Below are 15502 nucleotides of genomic sequence, written 5' to 3' on the forward strand. Positions count from 1 at the left end.
CTCATTTTAATATGGTGAAACTATTCCTTTAAAAAAAAAAATTCAAAAGAAACATTGAGCAACTAATAGTCAAATCATACTGTAAAAATAGGTGAGCTGGTTCTAATCTTTTTGTCCGTTTTGTGGTGGATAACTGAGTTGGTTGAGCGTAACACGTCAACCCTGTTACCCATAAATGGATAGACAGGCTAGAAATGTTTGAACAACTTAACTTGTTGTGAATCATTTAATTGCCACTTCTCAAAAAGGCACCGAATTGGTGGAACGAACCATCTGCGTTTTGGGCTGTTCTCCAAAGTCTGTCTGAGTATCTGGGGAAATAATTCTCTCTGTATCAACCATTTGTCTAATCTTGGCACGTTTTTGTCTTGTGGCGTCGACCAGTTTTGTATTTGGGTTGCTGAATGCTGTCACTGCGTTGTCTGTGTGTGTTCTCAGGTGGCTGAGATCCGAAGGCTGTGGGGTTTCCATGAGGTGCTGCTGACTGTGGATTTTTCATCGGAGGACAGCAAGGAGCTGATCGATCTGCTGCTACAGTGCTTCCTCAGTGTCAATCACATCAGAAACCAAGATGTACGTTTGTGTGTTAGAACTGGGTTTCGAATATTAAAAATAAAAAAATGTATTCAATACTTTATCTGCGCCTGTTTGAGCTTGCCTGGCTTAATATAACAAAAGAAAAGACCGCAAACCCTGCCCATCTGGTACTCCAGACAGACTCAAGCAAACGCTCTCTGTTTTTCAATTGTTTTTTTGAAGTATTTGAAATCCAGGTCTTGTGTGTGTGTGTCCGTCCTACAGTATCATGCTCACATTGTTGTTCTGACAACATGACTTTCTTGGGCAGGGAAAGCGTCTGATGGTGTTCCTCTTTAGCTGGAATGTCAACTTCATCCGAATGATCCATGGAACCGTCAAAAACCAGCTGCCCTACTTTGCAAAGTAAGTGTTTGCATTTCTAGTTTGGTCTCGTTAGAATGTCAGCCAGATTGGGAGGTTGAAGGTTCCATCCCCGGTCGAGTCATACCAAAGACTCTTAGAAAATGGGACCCGATGCCTCTGCTTGGCACTCCGCCTGCAGGGTTCCCCCAAAAAGTGGCCAGCGGGTGATTTTTATTTGGCTTTCCAAGTTTTCTGAGCAAAAACATAATTGGACATTAAGGACTGTAAAATTACCCGGGATATCAGCTAAAAGTGATTTTAATTTAGGAAATCTGTTCTCAAGTATTCCTACACTTAAATATAGATGCATATATGAATGTATCCCAATGTAATCAAGGTTTGAAAAGATTCTGTTTTTGTGAAATAGTGTATCTGTTTGGACTTCTTGTGGTCACTTTGCAGAGTACAAATAATATATAGCTTTGTTCGGCCCGCGGCTGAATGTAATTGGGCACCCCTGATTTGGAGCGGGGCCCTGTCGCAAACTAGTGTCCTGTCCAGGGGGTGTAGTTGCACCTCCCGCTGCAGAAACAGGAAATGGTCTGTTGTGGCTCGGTCAAGGCTTACTTATTCTAAGGTAGTTGTCAGGAGGCAGTGGTTTTCTACTATTCAACTCATGATGATATACCTGTTTTTTTACTCCTTGGTTGAACTCTTTTCCCAGTTCCCTCACTGACCACATAGCTGAGATCTACTGCCGGGCCTGGAAGAAGGCCTCTGGGTTCTGTCTGGAGCAGATAGAGACCACCTGCATCCAGGACTTCATGCGGCACGCTGTGCTCCTGCACAGGTCTTCACCCGTCTATGCCAAAGTCAGACAGGTGGGCGTGCACATTTGACTCGGTGTACGTCCCAAATGGCACCCTATTCCCTATACAGTGCACTACTTTTGACCAGGGCCCATACTAGTGCACCCATAGGGCTCTGGTCAAAATGAGTTCACTATATAGGGAATAGGGTACCACTTGGGACGTGGACATAGTAATACTTCAACAGCACACATTACTTGTATTTTTTTTTTTTTGTCTTCTTTCATAAATGACTGCTAAGGCTTTATAATAATTTTTACATTACATTTAAGTCATTTAGCAGACGCTCTTATCCAGAGCGACTTACAAATTGGTGCATTCACCTTATGATATCCAGTGGAACAACCACTTTACAATAGTGCATCTAAATCTTTTAAGGGGGGGGGGGGGGGGTAGAAGGATTACTTTATCCTATCCTAGGTATTCCTTAAAGAGGTGGGGTTTCAGGTGTCTCCGGAAGGTGGGGATTGACTCCGCTGTCCTGGCGTCGTGAGGGAGCTTGTTCCACCATTGGGGTGCCAGAGCAGCGAACAGTTTTTTGACTGGGCTGAGCGGGAACTGTGCTTCCTCAGAGGTAGGGGGGCCAGCAGGCCAGAGGTGGATGAACGCAGTGCCCTTGTTTGGGTGTAGGGCCTGATCAGAGCCTGAAGGTATGGAGGTGCCGTTCCCTTCACAGCCCCGTAGGCAATCACCATGGTCTTGTAGCGGATGCGAGCTTCAACTGGAAGCCAGTGGAGAGAGCGGAGGAGCGGGGTGACGTGAGAGAACTTGGGAAAGTTGAACACCAGACGGGCTGCGGCGTTCTGGATGAGTTGTAGGGGTTTAATGGCACAGGCAGGGAGCCCAGCCAACAGCGAGTTGCAGTAATCCAGACGGGAGATGACAAGTGCCTGGATTAGGACCTGCGCCGCTTCCTGTGTGAGGCAGGGTCGTACTCTGCGAATGTTGTAGAGCATGAACCTACAGGATCGGGTCACCGCCTTGATGTTAGTGGAGAACGACAGGGTGTTGTCCAGGATCACGCCAAGGTTCTTAGCACTCTGGGAGGAGGACACAAAGGAGTTGTCAACCGTGATGGCGAGATCATGGAACGGGCAGTCCTTCCCCGGGAGGAAGAGCAGCTCCGTCTTGCCGAGGTTCAGCTTGAGGTGGTGATCCGTCATCCACACTGATATGTCTGACAGACATGCAGAGATGCGATTCGCCGCCTGGTTATCAGAAGGGGGAAAGGAGAAGATTAATTGTGTGTCGTCTGCATAGCAATGATAGGAGAGACCATGTGAGGATATGACAGAGCCAAGTGACTTGGTGTATAGCGAGAATAGGAGAGGGCCTAGAACAGAGCCCTGGGGGACACCAGTGGTGAGAGCGCATGGTGCGGAGACAGATTCTCGCCACACCACCTGGTAGGAGCGACCTGTCAGGTAGGACGCAATCCAAGCGTGGGCCGCGCCGGAGATGCCCAACTCGGAGAGGGTGGAGAGGAGGATCTGATGGTTCACAGTATCAAAGGCAGCAGATAGGTCTAGAAGGATGAGAGCAGAGGAGAGAGAGTTAGCTTTAGCAGTGCGGAGAGCCTCCGTGACACAGAGAAGAGCAGTCTCAGTTGAATGCCCAGTCTTGAAACCTGACTGATTAGGATCAAGAAGGTCATTCTGAGAGAGATAGCAGGAGAGCTGGCCAAGGACGGCACGTTCAAGAGTTTGAGAGAAAAGAAAGAAGGGATACTGGTCTGTAGTTGTTGACATCGGAGGGATCGAGTGTAGGTTTTTTCAGAAGGGGTGCAACTCTCGCTCTCTTGAAGACGGAAGGGACGTAATAATGTATGCCATTTAGCAGATGCTTTTATCCAAAGCAACTTAGTCATGCGTGCATACATTTTATATATTAATATATATTTATTTATTTATTTATTTATTTGACATATGGGCAGTCCAGGGAATTGAACCCACTATCCTGGTGTCGCAATAGCCATGCTCTACCAGCTGAGCTACAAAGGACCAGATCATATCAGCAAACCTCTGGCTGGCTTACTTTGCCACAAAGTTGACATATTCTTTGCAATTGTTGACGTGTGTTCTATGTGTGTGACTAAACTCTCCCTTCTCTCTAGATACTGAGCTACTTTCACAAGCTGAAGGGCCGCCACGGGTTAGATGAGATGCTCTACAGACTCTACAAGCCCATTCTCTGGAGAGCGCTAAGTGTACTGTCAAAATTTCCTTCACACACATACTCTCTTTATTTCTGGATAGTGTGTGTGTGTGTCCCCCCCAGTTGAACTAATGAAGGAATATTCTCGCTATCATTGTAGGCTGCCAACTCTGAGGTCCGGGCCAATGCCACTCTGCTATTCACAGAGGCCTTCCCTATCCACGACCCCAGCCAGAGCAGTGAGAAGGTGGACGAGACCATCCAGAAACAACTGGACACGCTGGTCGTAAGTCATTGTATTATGACACTGAATTTCCAAGTGGTCGTTTTAATGTATTTGAAACTCCAAAAGAAAATGCCACAAGTTGAGCGAGTACGACAATTTGGTATTACAAAACATTCCCAAATCAGCATAGAATGTTTCTATGTGTAGATTAAAGGGTCAAGTAGTTCAAGTGTAGTGAGCCTATTTTATCAGCACTGTGTACAGTGTATTCCTGTTTATTCCTTGCGTCTCATAAATCTTCTGAAGCTCTCTCCTGTTTGTTCTTGTGTGTCTGTTTGTAATACGTCAGTGCCTGCTGGAGGACCCTCAGCCCCTGGTGCGCTCCACAGCCACCCTGGGGGTCTGTAAGATCCTGGCCAAGTGCTGGGAGGTCATCCCCGCCACCGTCATCACCGACTTCCTCAAGAAGCTGGTGGTAGAGCTGGCCAATGATACCAGCTCCCCTGATGTCCGCTGCTCCGTCTTCAAGGTGGGTGACCCCGGTATTGAATACTATAGAACACTATATAATAGAACATGACTGGGCCATAAGGCTCTAGTCAAAAGCAGTGCACTATATAGGGAATAGGGTGCCATTTTGGTATGCAGACCTACAGTGCATATGGGAAAGTATTCCGACCCCTTCGCCTTTTCCACATTTTGATACGTTAGAGTCTTATTCCAAAATGGATTAAATAAAAATAAGGCACATGACAGCCCGCTTGGAATTTGCCAAAAAGCACCTAAAGGACTCTCAGACCATGAGAAACAAGATTCTCTGGTCTGATGAAATCAAGATTGAACTCTTTGGCCTGAATGCCAAGCGTCACATCTGGAGGAAACCAGTCACTGCTCATCACCTAGCCAATACCATCCCTACGGTGAAGCAAGGTAGTGGCAGCATCATGCTGTGGGGATGTTTTTCAGCCCCAGGGACTGGGAGCCTAGTCAGAATCGAGGGAAATATGAACGGAGCAAGGTACAGAGATCCTTGATGAAAAACTGCCAGGACCTCAGACTGGGGTGAAGGTTCACCTTACAACAGGACAACGATCCTAAGCACACAGCCAAGACAATGCAGGAGTGGCTTCGGGACAAGTCTCTGAATGTCAATCAAACGTCTCTGGAGAGACCTGAAAATAGCTGTGCAGCAACGCTTCCCATCCAACCTGACAGAGCTTGAGAGGATCTGCAGAGAAGAATGGGATAAACTCCCCAAATACATGTGCCAAGCTTGTGTCATACCCAAGAAGACTTGAGGCTGTAATCGCTGCCAACAAAGTACTGAGTGTAGGGTCTAAATACATATGTACATTTGATATTTCAGTTTTTATTTTGAATAAATTTGCAAAAATGTCTAAGCCAGTTTTTGATTTGTCATTGTGGGGATTGTGTGTATGTTGAGGGGAGAAAAACAATTGTATCTATTTTAGAATAATGCTGTAACGTAACAAAGTGGAAAAAGTTAAGGGGTCTGAATACTTTCCGAATGCACTGTGCAACTGTGAACTCTGACCCCCCAACCCCCCCACTAGATCGCCACCAGTCATTGTTAAATCTTCTCTCCAGTGTTTGACCATCGTACTGGACAATAGCTACAGCCACCCGTTGCTTGAGCAGCTTCTGCCAGCTCTGAAGAACAGCCTCCACGACACCTCGGAGAAAGTACGCGTGGCCTTCCTTGACATGCTGCTAAAGATTAAAGCAGTGCGGGCCGCCAAGGTAAGACACAGCTTGTGTGTTTTTATTGTACAGGCATGTATAGGTACATATTCTGTAGCAACGCACATGTCCCGCCCATCTGAGGATCTGTCTTTTTCAGCCATCTATTTCCTGTGTTTTGAGGGGTCCAGAATCCACTTGTCACTTAAATCTTGCTGGATGGATTGCTTTCATTTGACTTCTGTGACTCTTTTTATCTTGTAAATGTTCGTAATGACCTGTCAAACACACCTCGGTAATGGGGGAAATGGGCACATTGGGATACAATGGCTTTCAATTGAATCTATAAGAATGCTGAAGCTTCATCTGGGATTTAACACACTGTCTTGACACTTGCATCACAAGAAAGAGGAGAAAGATCACCTTTTTTGTTGTTGTTGATAGGTGTGCATGTTTTGTTGAATTGAAAGAAAGTCATTTAATAGTTAAAATGTTTAACAATTTAGATGCGTTGAAATGAAAGAAACTCAACAAAATGAGCACCTGGATTATGGGGATGTTGTGTCTGATCTTGCAAACGATGTAAAGTATGTTAGGTGTAATCTAGAACCAAGTGTGTTGATTTGTAATCTGAGCGTATCCTGCAATTGACACACTTGTTGAATTATACAAGAAAACGTGAGAACAGTAATTAATGAGGCATAGACCACGCAGATGAGTGCAGGTAGGATAGACAATGTTTGGTGGTTGTAGCCCTGTTCCTCCCCTTTATGTTAATTGTTTCATGTCTGCAAATATACACGGTGTGTTTATGCAAATGCTCAACATACTTTTATTTTAACACTAAATATCCCAAAAATACCTGCTACAATGAGAATGTACACTGAATGTATAAAACATTAGGAACACCTTCCTAATATTGACTTGTGCTCCCTTTTTGCCCTCAGAACAGATTCAATTCGTTGGGGCATGAGTTCTACAAGGGGTTGAAAGCGTTCCACAGGGATGCTGGCCCATGTTGACTCCTACGATTCCCACAGTTGTGTCAAGTTGGCTGGATGTCCTTTGGGTGGTGGTCCATTCTTTAATACACATGGGAAACTGTTCAGTGTGAAAAACCCAGCAGCGTTGCAGTTCTTGACACAAACCGGTGCGCCTGGCACCTACTACCATACCCCGTTAAAAGGCATTATATTTTCTCTTGCCCGTTCAACCTCTGAATGGCACACATACATAATCCATGCATGTTGTCTCAAGGCTTAAATCCTTTAATCTCCCCTTCATCTTCACTGATTGAAGTGACATCAATAAGGGATAATAGCTTTCACCTAATCAGTCTGTCATGGAAAGAGCAGGTGTTCCTAATGTTTTCTACACTCAGTGTATTATTGAGTGTATTCAAAAAAAAAAAAAAGACATTTGACAATAAATTGAATAGCTGAATTTCCACAATAAATCCCTCAATGCCATTCATTATTTGTCTGTGCCTGTAAAATGTTTTATGTCCAACTTTCGCATTTCTTAGACTTGTTTGAAACCTTTTAACAATTTTGATGGCCGTTGATATCTTCATTGTGATTTTTGTATGTGAAGGCCTTCAACTTTTTTTGATACCGCCACTACCTCTGTAATACTGCCAGACATTACTTGTGATGCTCACCCTGCCGTACAACCCCTCTTTCATCTGGCCAGTTCTGGAAAGTGTCCTCCATGGAACACCTGCTAGCCCGTCTGGCTGTCGACTCGCAGCCTGTCTCCAAGCGCATCGTCAACCTCCTCTTCAATTCCTTCTTCCCCGTCAACCAATCAGAGGAGGTGTGGTGTGAGCGCTGTGTCACTCTGATTCAGATGAACCCCAAGGCAGCCAGGAAGTTCTACCAGTACTCGCACATCTACACTGCCCCCACTAACATAGGTGAGTTTGTCCCACGTATGCATGTCCCTCACCAACATACAGTAGGTGAGTTTGGCCTGCAGCTATGTAGCGCCTGTCAGCATATGTGGGATTTAAAGCCTTCATTGATCCTCAGAAGTTTACTGTTGTTGAAGTCATAGGTCTTTATTCCCCCTGTAGATTATTCTTTTTTTAAAATACATATCTAGCTTGCAGATGTGAGTCATTTGAAGTTGTAAAAAATCTTCAGACTGTTTACTGTACCTTGTGTGTCCCAGTCAAGCTGATGCTGACAATCCGCCGGTGTTTGAATGCCTGCATCCAGACTGAAGACCCGAACAAGACAAACCCGATCAACAAGGAGAACGCTAGTGTAAGACTGATTGTGGCGTTGAATTTTGAATCACTTACAAGACTAAAGAGATTCTTGTTTGTCAGTGGAATGCATGTACTATAATGAAAAATGTTTATCATTCAAATTGCAATCTGGGAATAGTACCTCCCACCCCTTGAAGAAAATAAATGAACTTATAAATGCCTCATGAGTTAAACTGTCGTACCCCATCAAAACCCCAAATACGAACATGTTTTACTCCATTGTAAGCACTGTCTAGCTTCAAAACATGGTTAAAACGATCATTTTGATCTTATGGAGGGTCAGTCTTTGAATTTAAGAGTGCTTACCTGTCTCCAGTGCAGAAAGCCAGTATGAAGGTTTGCGCTAAGGCTAGAATGATTGGTGACCGGTGCGTGAGAGAATAAATATCTGTATAGAGTTCATTAGGAACTCGCACTCAAACCATCAAAAGGAAAAAACCAACAAGGCTGGTATGCAAAAGTATAAATCATTTAATACCAAGCTCGAAAAAAAAGTGCAACAAAAAAAAGGTTGATTTTTGTATTCTTTCAACCATGATATTAAAAAGCATATTTGTTTCGTCTCGGCCTCTTTGGTGTTTCCTTTTTATGGTTTGAGTGCGGGTACCTACTGAACTCTACATACCTCCAGCCCCATCACTCAGCTGTTTACCACCACAAGTTGCTGAGTGACAGTTTGTTGATTTTCAAATCTCAGGTTCTTGAGGATGTCCTTTCGGTCAAGGACACGGCGTCCATGGCCAGTCTGCTGGAGGTGGTAGTGATCCTGTGGAGGAGCATCCGGAAAGCCCTGGAGTTCAACAAGGACGCCCTCCAGTACACCACTGTCAAGTTTGGCTCCGTCCTGCCCAAATATTTCAACATCTTCCAGGTATGAGGTGGACTGGAGGTTGTGTCCCAATAGTCTCTCCTTTCTCCCAAACTGCGCACTGCTTCACTTCCATTCATGGATTTGAAAGGAAATGACTGGTATATTGAAACTCCCTCTAGCCCATGCCTACACCAATCCAATGTTTTTTAAATGTGTGGGGAGTAGTGAGAGTGCACACTTCAGGAAGAAGCGAGATTATTGGGACACACCCTAGATATCCTCTACATCTTTTTTTAAGGTGTCCTCACTTTTCTCTCTTTCAGGAGGAGCGCTGCACAGTTCCCCTCATCCAACTGGCCTCCCTACTGCCCCCAGCTTCTGTCCCCACTTTCAGGTCAGTGGGGTCCTGCTAACTTGTCTTTTTTTTATTTTTTTTTGTCTCCACTTCAGACTCTGTCTCTCACTCAATCACTTACTCTCGCGCACGCGTTAACACTGTCCCCTCCTGGTGCCTGTGTTCCAGCTGTGGGGTGCTGTCCAGGCTGAAGAGGCTAGAGGCGGGGGCCAAGGTGTCCCAGTACAGTCAGATCATCGAGTGTCTGTGTAGCTGGGGCCAGGCCACACACATCCTGGAGCTTATCACCAACTGGCTCACTGAGGCCTTACCCACCGCCGCGGTAAGTAACACACCGAGGTTGCGTCCCAAATGGCACCCAATTCTGTATATATATTGCACAATATTGATCAAGGCCCATATGTTCTCTGGTCAAAAGTTGTGCACTATATAGGGAATTGGGTGCTATTTGGGACACAGATACATTGTTATGCCTCAGTGGACCCTCAGTGGCTTCTTGGGGTATTTATATTTTAGGCCTAAAATATAAATATCTAAATTAACCACTGAGATGTTGTCCAGGGATTCTGCCATTGAAATCCTTATTTTACAAGAGAGACAATTCAGATTCTACAGCACAACTGCAGTCATATTTTAAGTGTGAAACTAAACAATAACTCAATAATTCATGCCTTCTGGGAGTGCTATAAAGCCCAGAAGTTATGGGCAGAGTTAGAAAGTTATGGGCAGAGTCAGAAGTTTTATAATGTAAGTTTACTTTTTAATCTGTCTAGCTGCATATTTCAAGACATAAGGGTGCAGTGAGATACCCAATGGGTTGGATAATTTTTTTTGTTTGTTTCTTAAACTAAACACAACATGCAACATTTTTTTAACGATTTTTACTGAGTTACAGCTCATATGGAAATCAGTCAATTTAAATGAATTGGGCCCTAATCTATGGATTTTACATTACTGGGAATACAGATATGCATCTGTTGGTCACAGATACTTTCCTCCTTCGCATAGAGTTGATCAGGCTGTTTATTGTGGAATGTTGTCCCACTCCTCTTCAATGGCTGTGCGAAGTTGTTGGATACTAGGGATGCACGAAATATCGGTGAGCATATCGGAATCGGCCTATATTAGCTAAAAATGACAGCATCGGCCTGATGTCCAGTTTAACGCCGATGTGCAAAACCGATGTCAAAGCTGACGTGCATACCTATATAACGTAGGTACATGACGTAATGACGGCACGAAAAATACAGCGCTACACAGAACAAAAGCAGAAAAATACTAAGCGCACACTTCCAACAGCTAAAGAAGTTCAAGTCGAGCAGTCATTTGAAAGAGTAAGAACATTTCAGCGAGACAACTCAAAGACGAAATCCATTAACACCAAGATAATGGAATTCATTATGCTACTTGCTATGGGCGTCACGACTGACATCTGGACCAGCGATGTCAGCCCCGTGAGCATGCTGGGTCTGACAGCACAGTGGGTCGACGAGGATTTCGTACTGAGGAAAGCCGTATTGCACGCTCAAGAATTTGCTGGTTCTCATACCGTTGCTGCCATTTGAGAACATGTTTGAAACATGAACACAATCCTAGCGCCATTCGAACAACTGACTCAAGAAATATGCAAATCAACTGCGTCTGCAGCAGACATGATACCCTCTGTCATAGCATTAAAACGCCCGCTCAACAAAACTGCCGACAGACCGTGGGGGTTAACTTACAAAAGTACACTACTAGAGGCTGTGAACAAGCAATTAGGTGGTATTTTCTCTTAGCCTCTTTACTGTGTTGCCACCACGCTCGATGCTAGGTACAAGGACCGCTACTTCGATGCAGATAAGAAACAGGGTTTACGTGAAATGTTACATACACAGCTGGACAAGATGGAAGCGGACACAGTGACAGTGCGCACCGAGGAAGAGAGGCCACGGACAGAGAGAGCTGAAACTTCACTGCTTGACATGTATAATGAAATGACTGGACAACGAAACAGCACAGCAAGTAAGTGAAAGAAATAGGTTTTGATTATGTTTTACTGGTAATGGGGACATACGTAAATGCCAACAAAATAACTTTTTGGTGTGTGTGTGTAACCTTTTTATTTAACTAGGCAAGTCGGTTAAGAACAAATTCTTACTTAGAATGATGGCCAAACCTGGACGACGCTGGGCCAATTGTGCGCTGCCCTATGGGACTCCCAATCACGGCCGGATGTGATAACGCCTGGATTCGAACCAGGGACTGTAGGGACACCTCTTGCACTGAGTTGCAGTGCCTTAGACTGCTGCGTCCGTTTGTGTGTGTGTGTGTTAACTATTTAATTGTACTATAATGCTTAAAATGCTACTAAAAAATGTAATATCGGTTATCGGTATTGTTTTTTTTTAGCAAGGAAAATATCGGATATCGGTATCGGCCAAAAATGTCATATCGGTGCATCCCTATTGGATATTGTCAGAAACTGGCACACGCTGTCGTACACATCGATCCAGAGCATGGTGTGTATGCAGGTCATGGAAGAACTGGGACATTTTCAGCTTCCAGGAACTGTCAACAGATCCTTGCGACATGGGGCCGTGCATTATCATGCTTAAACATGGGGTGATGGCGGCAGATGAAATGCATGACAATGGGCCTCAGGATCGCGTCACGGTATCTTTGTGCATTCAAATTGCCATTTGATAAAATGCAATTTTGTTGTTTGTCCGTAGCTTATGTCTGCCCATACCACAACCCCACCTCTGTTCACAATGTTGACATCAGCAAACTGCTCACCCACACAACACCATCTGCCCGCTACAGTTGAAGCTGGAATTCATCTGTGAAGAGCACACTTCTCCAGTGTGACATTGCCCATTGAAGGTGAGAATTTGCCCACTGAATTCGGTTATGACGGCGAACTGCAGTCAGGTCAAGACCCTGGTGAGGATGATGAGCACGCAGATGAGCTTCCCTGAGACGTTTCTGACCGTTTGTGCATAAATTCTTTGGTTGTGCAAACCCACAGTTTCATCAGCTGTCGGGGTGGTGAAGAAGGTGAAGAAGCCGGATGTGGAGTTCCTGGGCTGGCTTGGTTGCTTGTGGTCTGCGGTTGTGAGGCTGGTTGGACGTACTGCCAAATTCTCTAAAATGGCGTTGGAGGCAGAATATGGTAGAGAAAGGAACATTCAATTATCTGGCAACAGCTCTGGTGGACATTCCTGCAGTCATCATGTGGCATTGTGACAAAACTGCACATTTTAGAGTGGCCTTTTATTGTCCCCAGCACAATGTGCACCTGTGTGCACATAATGATCATGCTGCTTAATCAGATTCTTGATTATGGCACACCTGTCAGATAGATGGATTATCTTGTCAAAGGAGAAATCCGCACTAATGATTTTATTTTATTTACATGAGTAAAAATTGGGATGGAAAAACACTGTAAACTTGAGGGTCATGAACCGTTAAAATCATGTTTTTCATTACATTTTGTGATATTTGAAAGAAACCAAATCAAAGTATGATGACCAAAGTATGAAAAATGACTTGCTTTTTCAGTGATAAAGTTACTGGTCCCCCCCATGTCAAACACTTGGATTCATTATTAAGGGGAAAGGTGTTATATCTTAACTCTCATTTTAATACACCAATCGTATCATGATGTTCTCTTACCTAATTTTAATAAGGACTGCCTTGTAACTAACATCGGAAAAGGCGTGTTTGCAGAGGGACTTGGTTTATATAGCCAGATAGCTACTCTACTGGTGCCAAAATTTTACTTTAGAGTATCAGCATATATACTGCTCCAAAAAATAAAGGGAACACTTAAACAACACAATGTAACTCCAAGTCAATCACACTTCTGTGAAATCAAACTGTCCACTTAGGAAGCAACACTGATTGACAATAAATGTCACATGCTGTTGTGCAAATGGAATAGACAACAGGTGGAAATTATAAGCAATTAGCAAGACACCCCCAATAAAGGAGTGGTTCTGCAGGTGGTAACCACAGACCACTTCTCAGTTCCTATGCTTCCTGGCTGATGTTTTGGTCACTTTTGAATGCTGGCGGTGCTTTCACTCTAGTGGAAGCATGAGACGGAGTCTACAACCCACACAAGTGGCTCAGGTAGTGCAGCGCATCCAGGATGGCACATCAATGCGAGCTGTGGCAAGAAGCTTTGCTGTGTCTATCAGCGTAGTGTCCAGAGCATGGAGGCGCTACCAGGAGACAGGCCAGTACATCAGGAGACATGGAGGAGGCCGTAGGAGGGCAACAACCCAGCAGCAGGACCGCTACCTCCGCCTTTGTGCAAGGAGGAGCAGGAGGAGCACTGCCAGAGCCCTGCAAAATGACCTCCAGCAGGCCACAAATGTGCATGTGTCTGCTCAAACGGTCAGAAACAGACTCCATGAGGGTGGTATGAGGGCCCGACGTCCACAGGTGGGGGTTGTGCTTACAGCCCAACACCGTGCAGGACGTTTGGCATTTGCCAGAGAACACCAAGATTGGCAAATTCGCCACTGGCGCCCTGTGCTCTTGACACATGAAAGCAGGTTCACACTGAGCACGTGACAGAGTCTGGAGACGCCGTGGAGAACGTTTTGCTGCCTGCAACATCCTCCAGCATGACCGGTTTTGCGGTGGGTCAGTCATGGTGTGGGGTGGCATTTCTTTGGGGGGCCGCACAGCCCTCCATGTGCTCGCCAGAGGTAGCCTGACTGCCATTAGGTACCGAGATGAGATCCTCAGACCCCTTGTGAGACCATATGCTGGTGCGGTTGGCCCTGGGTTCCTCCTAATGCAAGACAATGCTAGACCTCATGTGGCTGGAGTGTGTCAGCAGTTCCTGCAAGAGGAAGGCATTGATGCTATGGACTGGCCCGCCCGTTCCCCAGACCTGAATCCAATTGAGCACATCTGGGACATCATGTCTCGCTCCATCCACCAACACCACGTTGCACCACAGACTGTCCAGGAGTTGGCGGATGCTTTAGTCCAGGTTTGGGAGGAGATCCCTCAGGAGACCATCCGCCACCTCATCAGGAGCATGCCCAGGCGTTGTAGGGAGGTCATACAGGCACGTGGAGGCCACAGACACTACTGAGCCTCATTTTGACTTGTTTTAAGGACATTACATCAAAGTTGGATCAGCCTGTAGTGTGGTTTTCCACTTTAATTTTGAGTGTGACTCCAAATCCAGACCTCCATGGGTTGATAAATTGGATTTCCATTGATTATTTTTGTGTGATTTTGTTGTCAGCACATTCAACTATGTAAAGAAAAAAGTATTTAATAAGATTATTTCATTCATTCAGATCTAGGATGTGTTATTTTAGTGTTCCCTTTATTTTTTTGTGCAATGTATAATTAAAAGTTTACCCTATTCATTTATGGCAAAGATGCATATGTTTCCCCTTTCATCTGTGTCTGGTGTTAGCTAGTTACTGGCTTGCTAGGTCTTCAGCTAGCATGGAACAGAAGGGGGGAAGGCTCATTCAAAAATCCGCTGCAGTTGTCAACATCCGTCAGTGCTGCTGTGAACCGCATCACAAGAGACGTGTCAAATGTATAAAAAAATATATATATATAATTGATGCAATTTCAATGTTTGAGTTACTTTGTATATCAACAAATTTTCTTGACGATTTTACTACCACACTGCTTACTGCATCCAAGTTGCTTGACATAGGCGTTTCAAAGTGCTGTCAGTCAAGGCGAGCTCATGAATATAAGCTCCCCACTGACTCAGCCTGTCTTTTCAAAATTCCTGATAGTTAGCCATGAGAGAGAAAGTACTGTTCAGGGCCTTTAAATGACTAAAACCAGATAAAGTATTTAGAAAAGATAATGGACCTATATTTTTCTCATAATATAGTCTTTGCGAACTAATAATCACTAAAATAAAAGCTAGACAGGGAGATATGGAAATTCCAAAAACAATGCAGTATTGATTTTATGTTTCAGCAAAAGAACACTGCATTAGCCATGGCAAAAGGCAAAGAATTGCAGGAAATTAGCTTTAAAACTGCCATATTTTCTGTCAGCTCCATGGAGAAATGTGTAGAATTGCAGGAAATTGGATGGGGGGCCTCTAAAATACAGCCGTGCTGACCGCTCCCATTGCCACGCCCCCTACCACACCCACCACCTAAACCCCTTTTTTATCTAAAAAAAAAAAAAAACATGTAATCATGACATCATTGGCCATAACCCTCCTTCCTGCTCCCACTTCTCCTTCACA

The 15502-nt window shown here is 44.7% G+C and overlaps 1 protein-coding gene across 1 annotated transcript in view; it reads left to right on the forward strand.

Annotated features, from left to right (window-relative positions):
* ncapg2 (non-SMC condensin II complex, subunit G2) overlaps positions 1-15502 on the forward strand; it is a 31271-nt gene that overhangs the window by 2863 nt on the left and 12906 nt on the right. The window contains exons 6-17 of the mRNA XM_014180657.2: positions 439-573; positions 848-942; positions 1607-1763; positions 3865-3957; positions 4066-4191; positions 4481-4660; positions 5740-5892; positions 7525-7747; positions 8005-8099; positions 8802-8975; positions 9239-9309; positions 9439-9592. Coding sequence (XP_014036132.2) covers positions 439-573; positions 848-942; positions 1607-1763; positions 3865-3957; positions 4066-4191; positions 4481-4660; positions 5740-5892; positions 7525-7747; positions 8005-8099; positions 8802-8975; positions 9239-9309; positions 9439-9592 — 1656 coding nt within the window. The remainder of the gene's footprint in view (positions 1-438; positions 574-847; positions 943-1606; positions 1764-3864; positions 3958-4065; positions 4192-4480; positions 4661-5739; positions 5893-7524; positions 7748-8004; positions 8100-8801; positions 8976-9238; positions 9310-9438; positions 9593-15502) is intronic.

The sequence above is a fragment of the Salmo salar genome, chromosome ssa29, assembly GCF_905237065.1.
Source record: "Salmo salar chromosome ssa29, Ssal_v3.1, whole genome shotgun sequence".
In the NCBI taxonomy this organism is placed as follows: domain Eukaryota; kingdom Metazoa; phylum Chordata; class Actinopteri; order Salmoniformes; family Salmonidae; genus Salmo; species Salmo salar.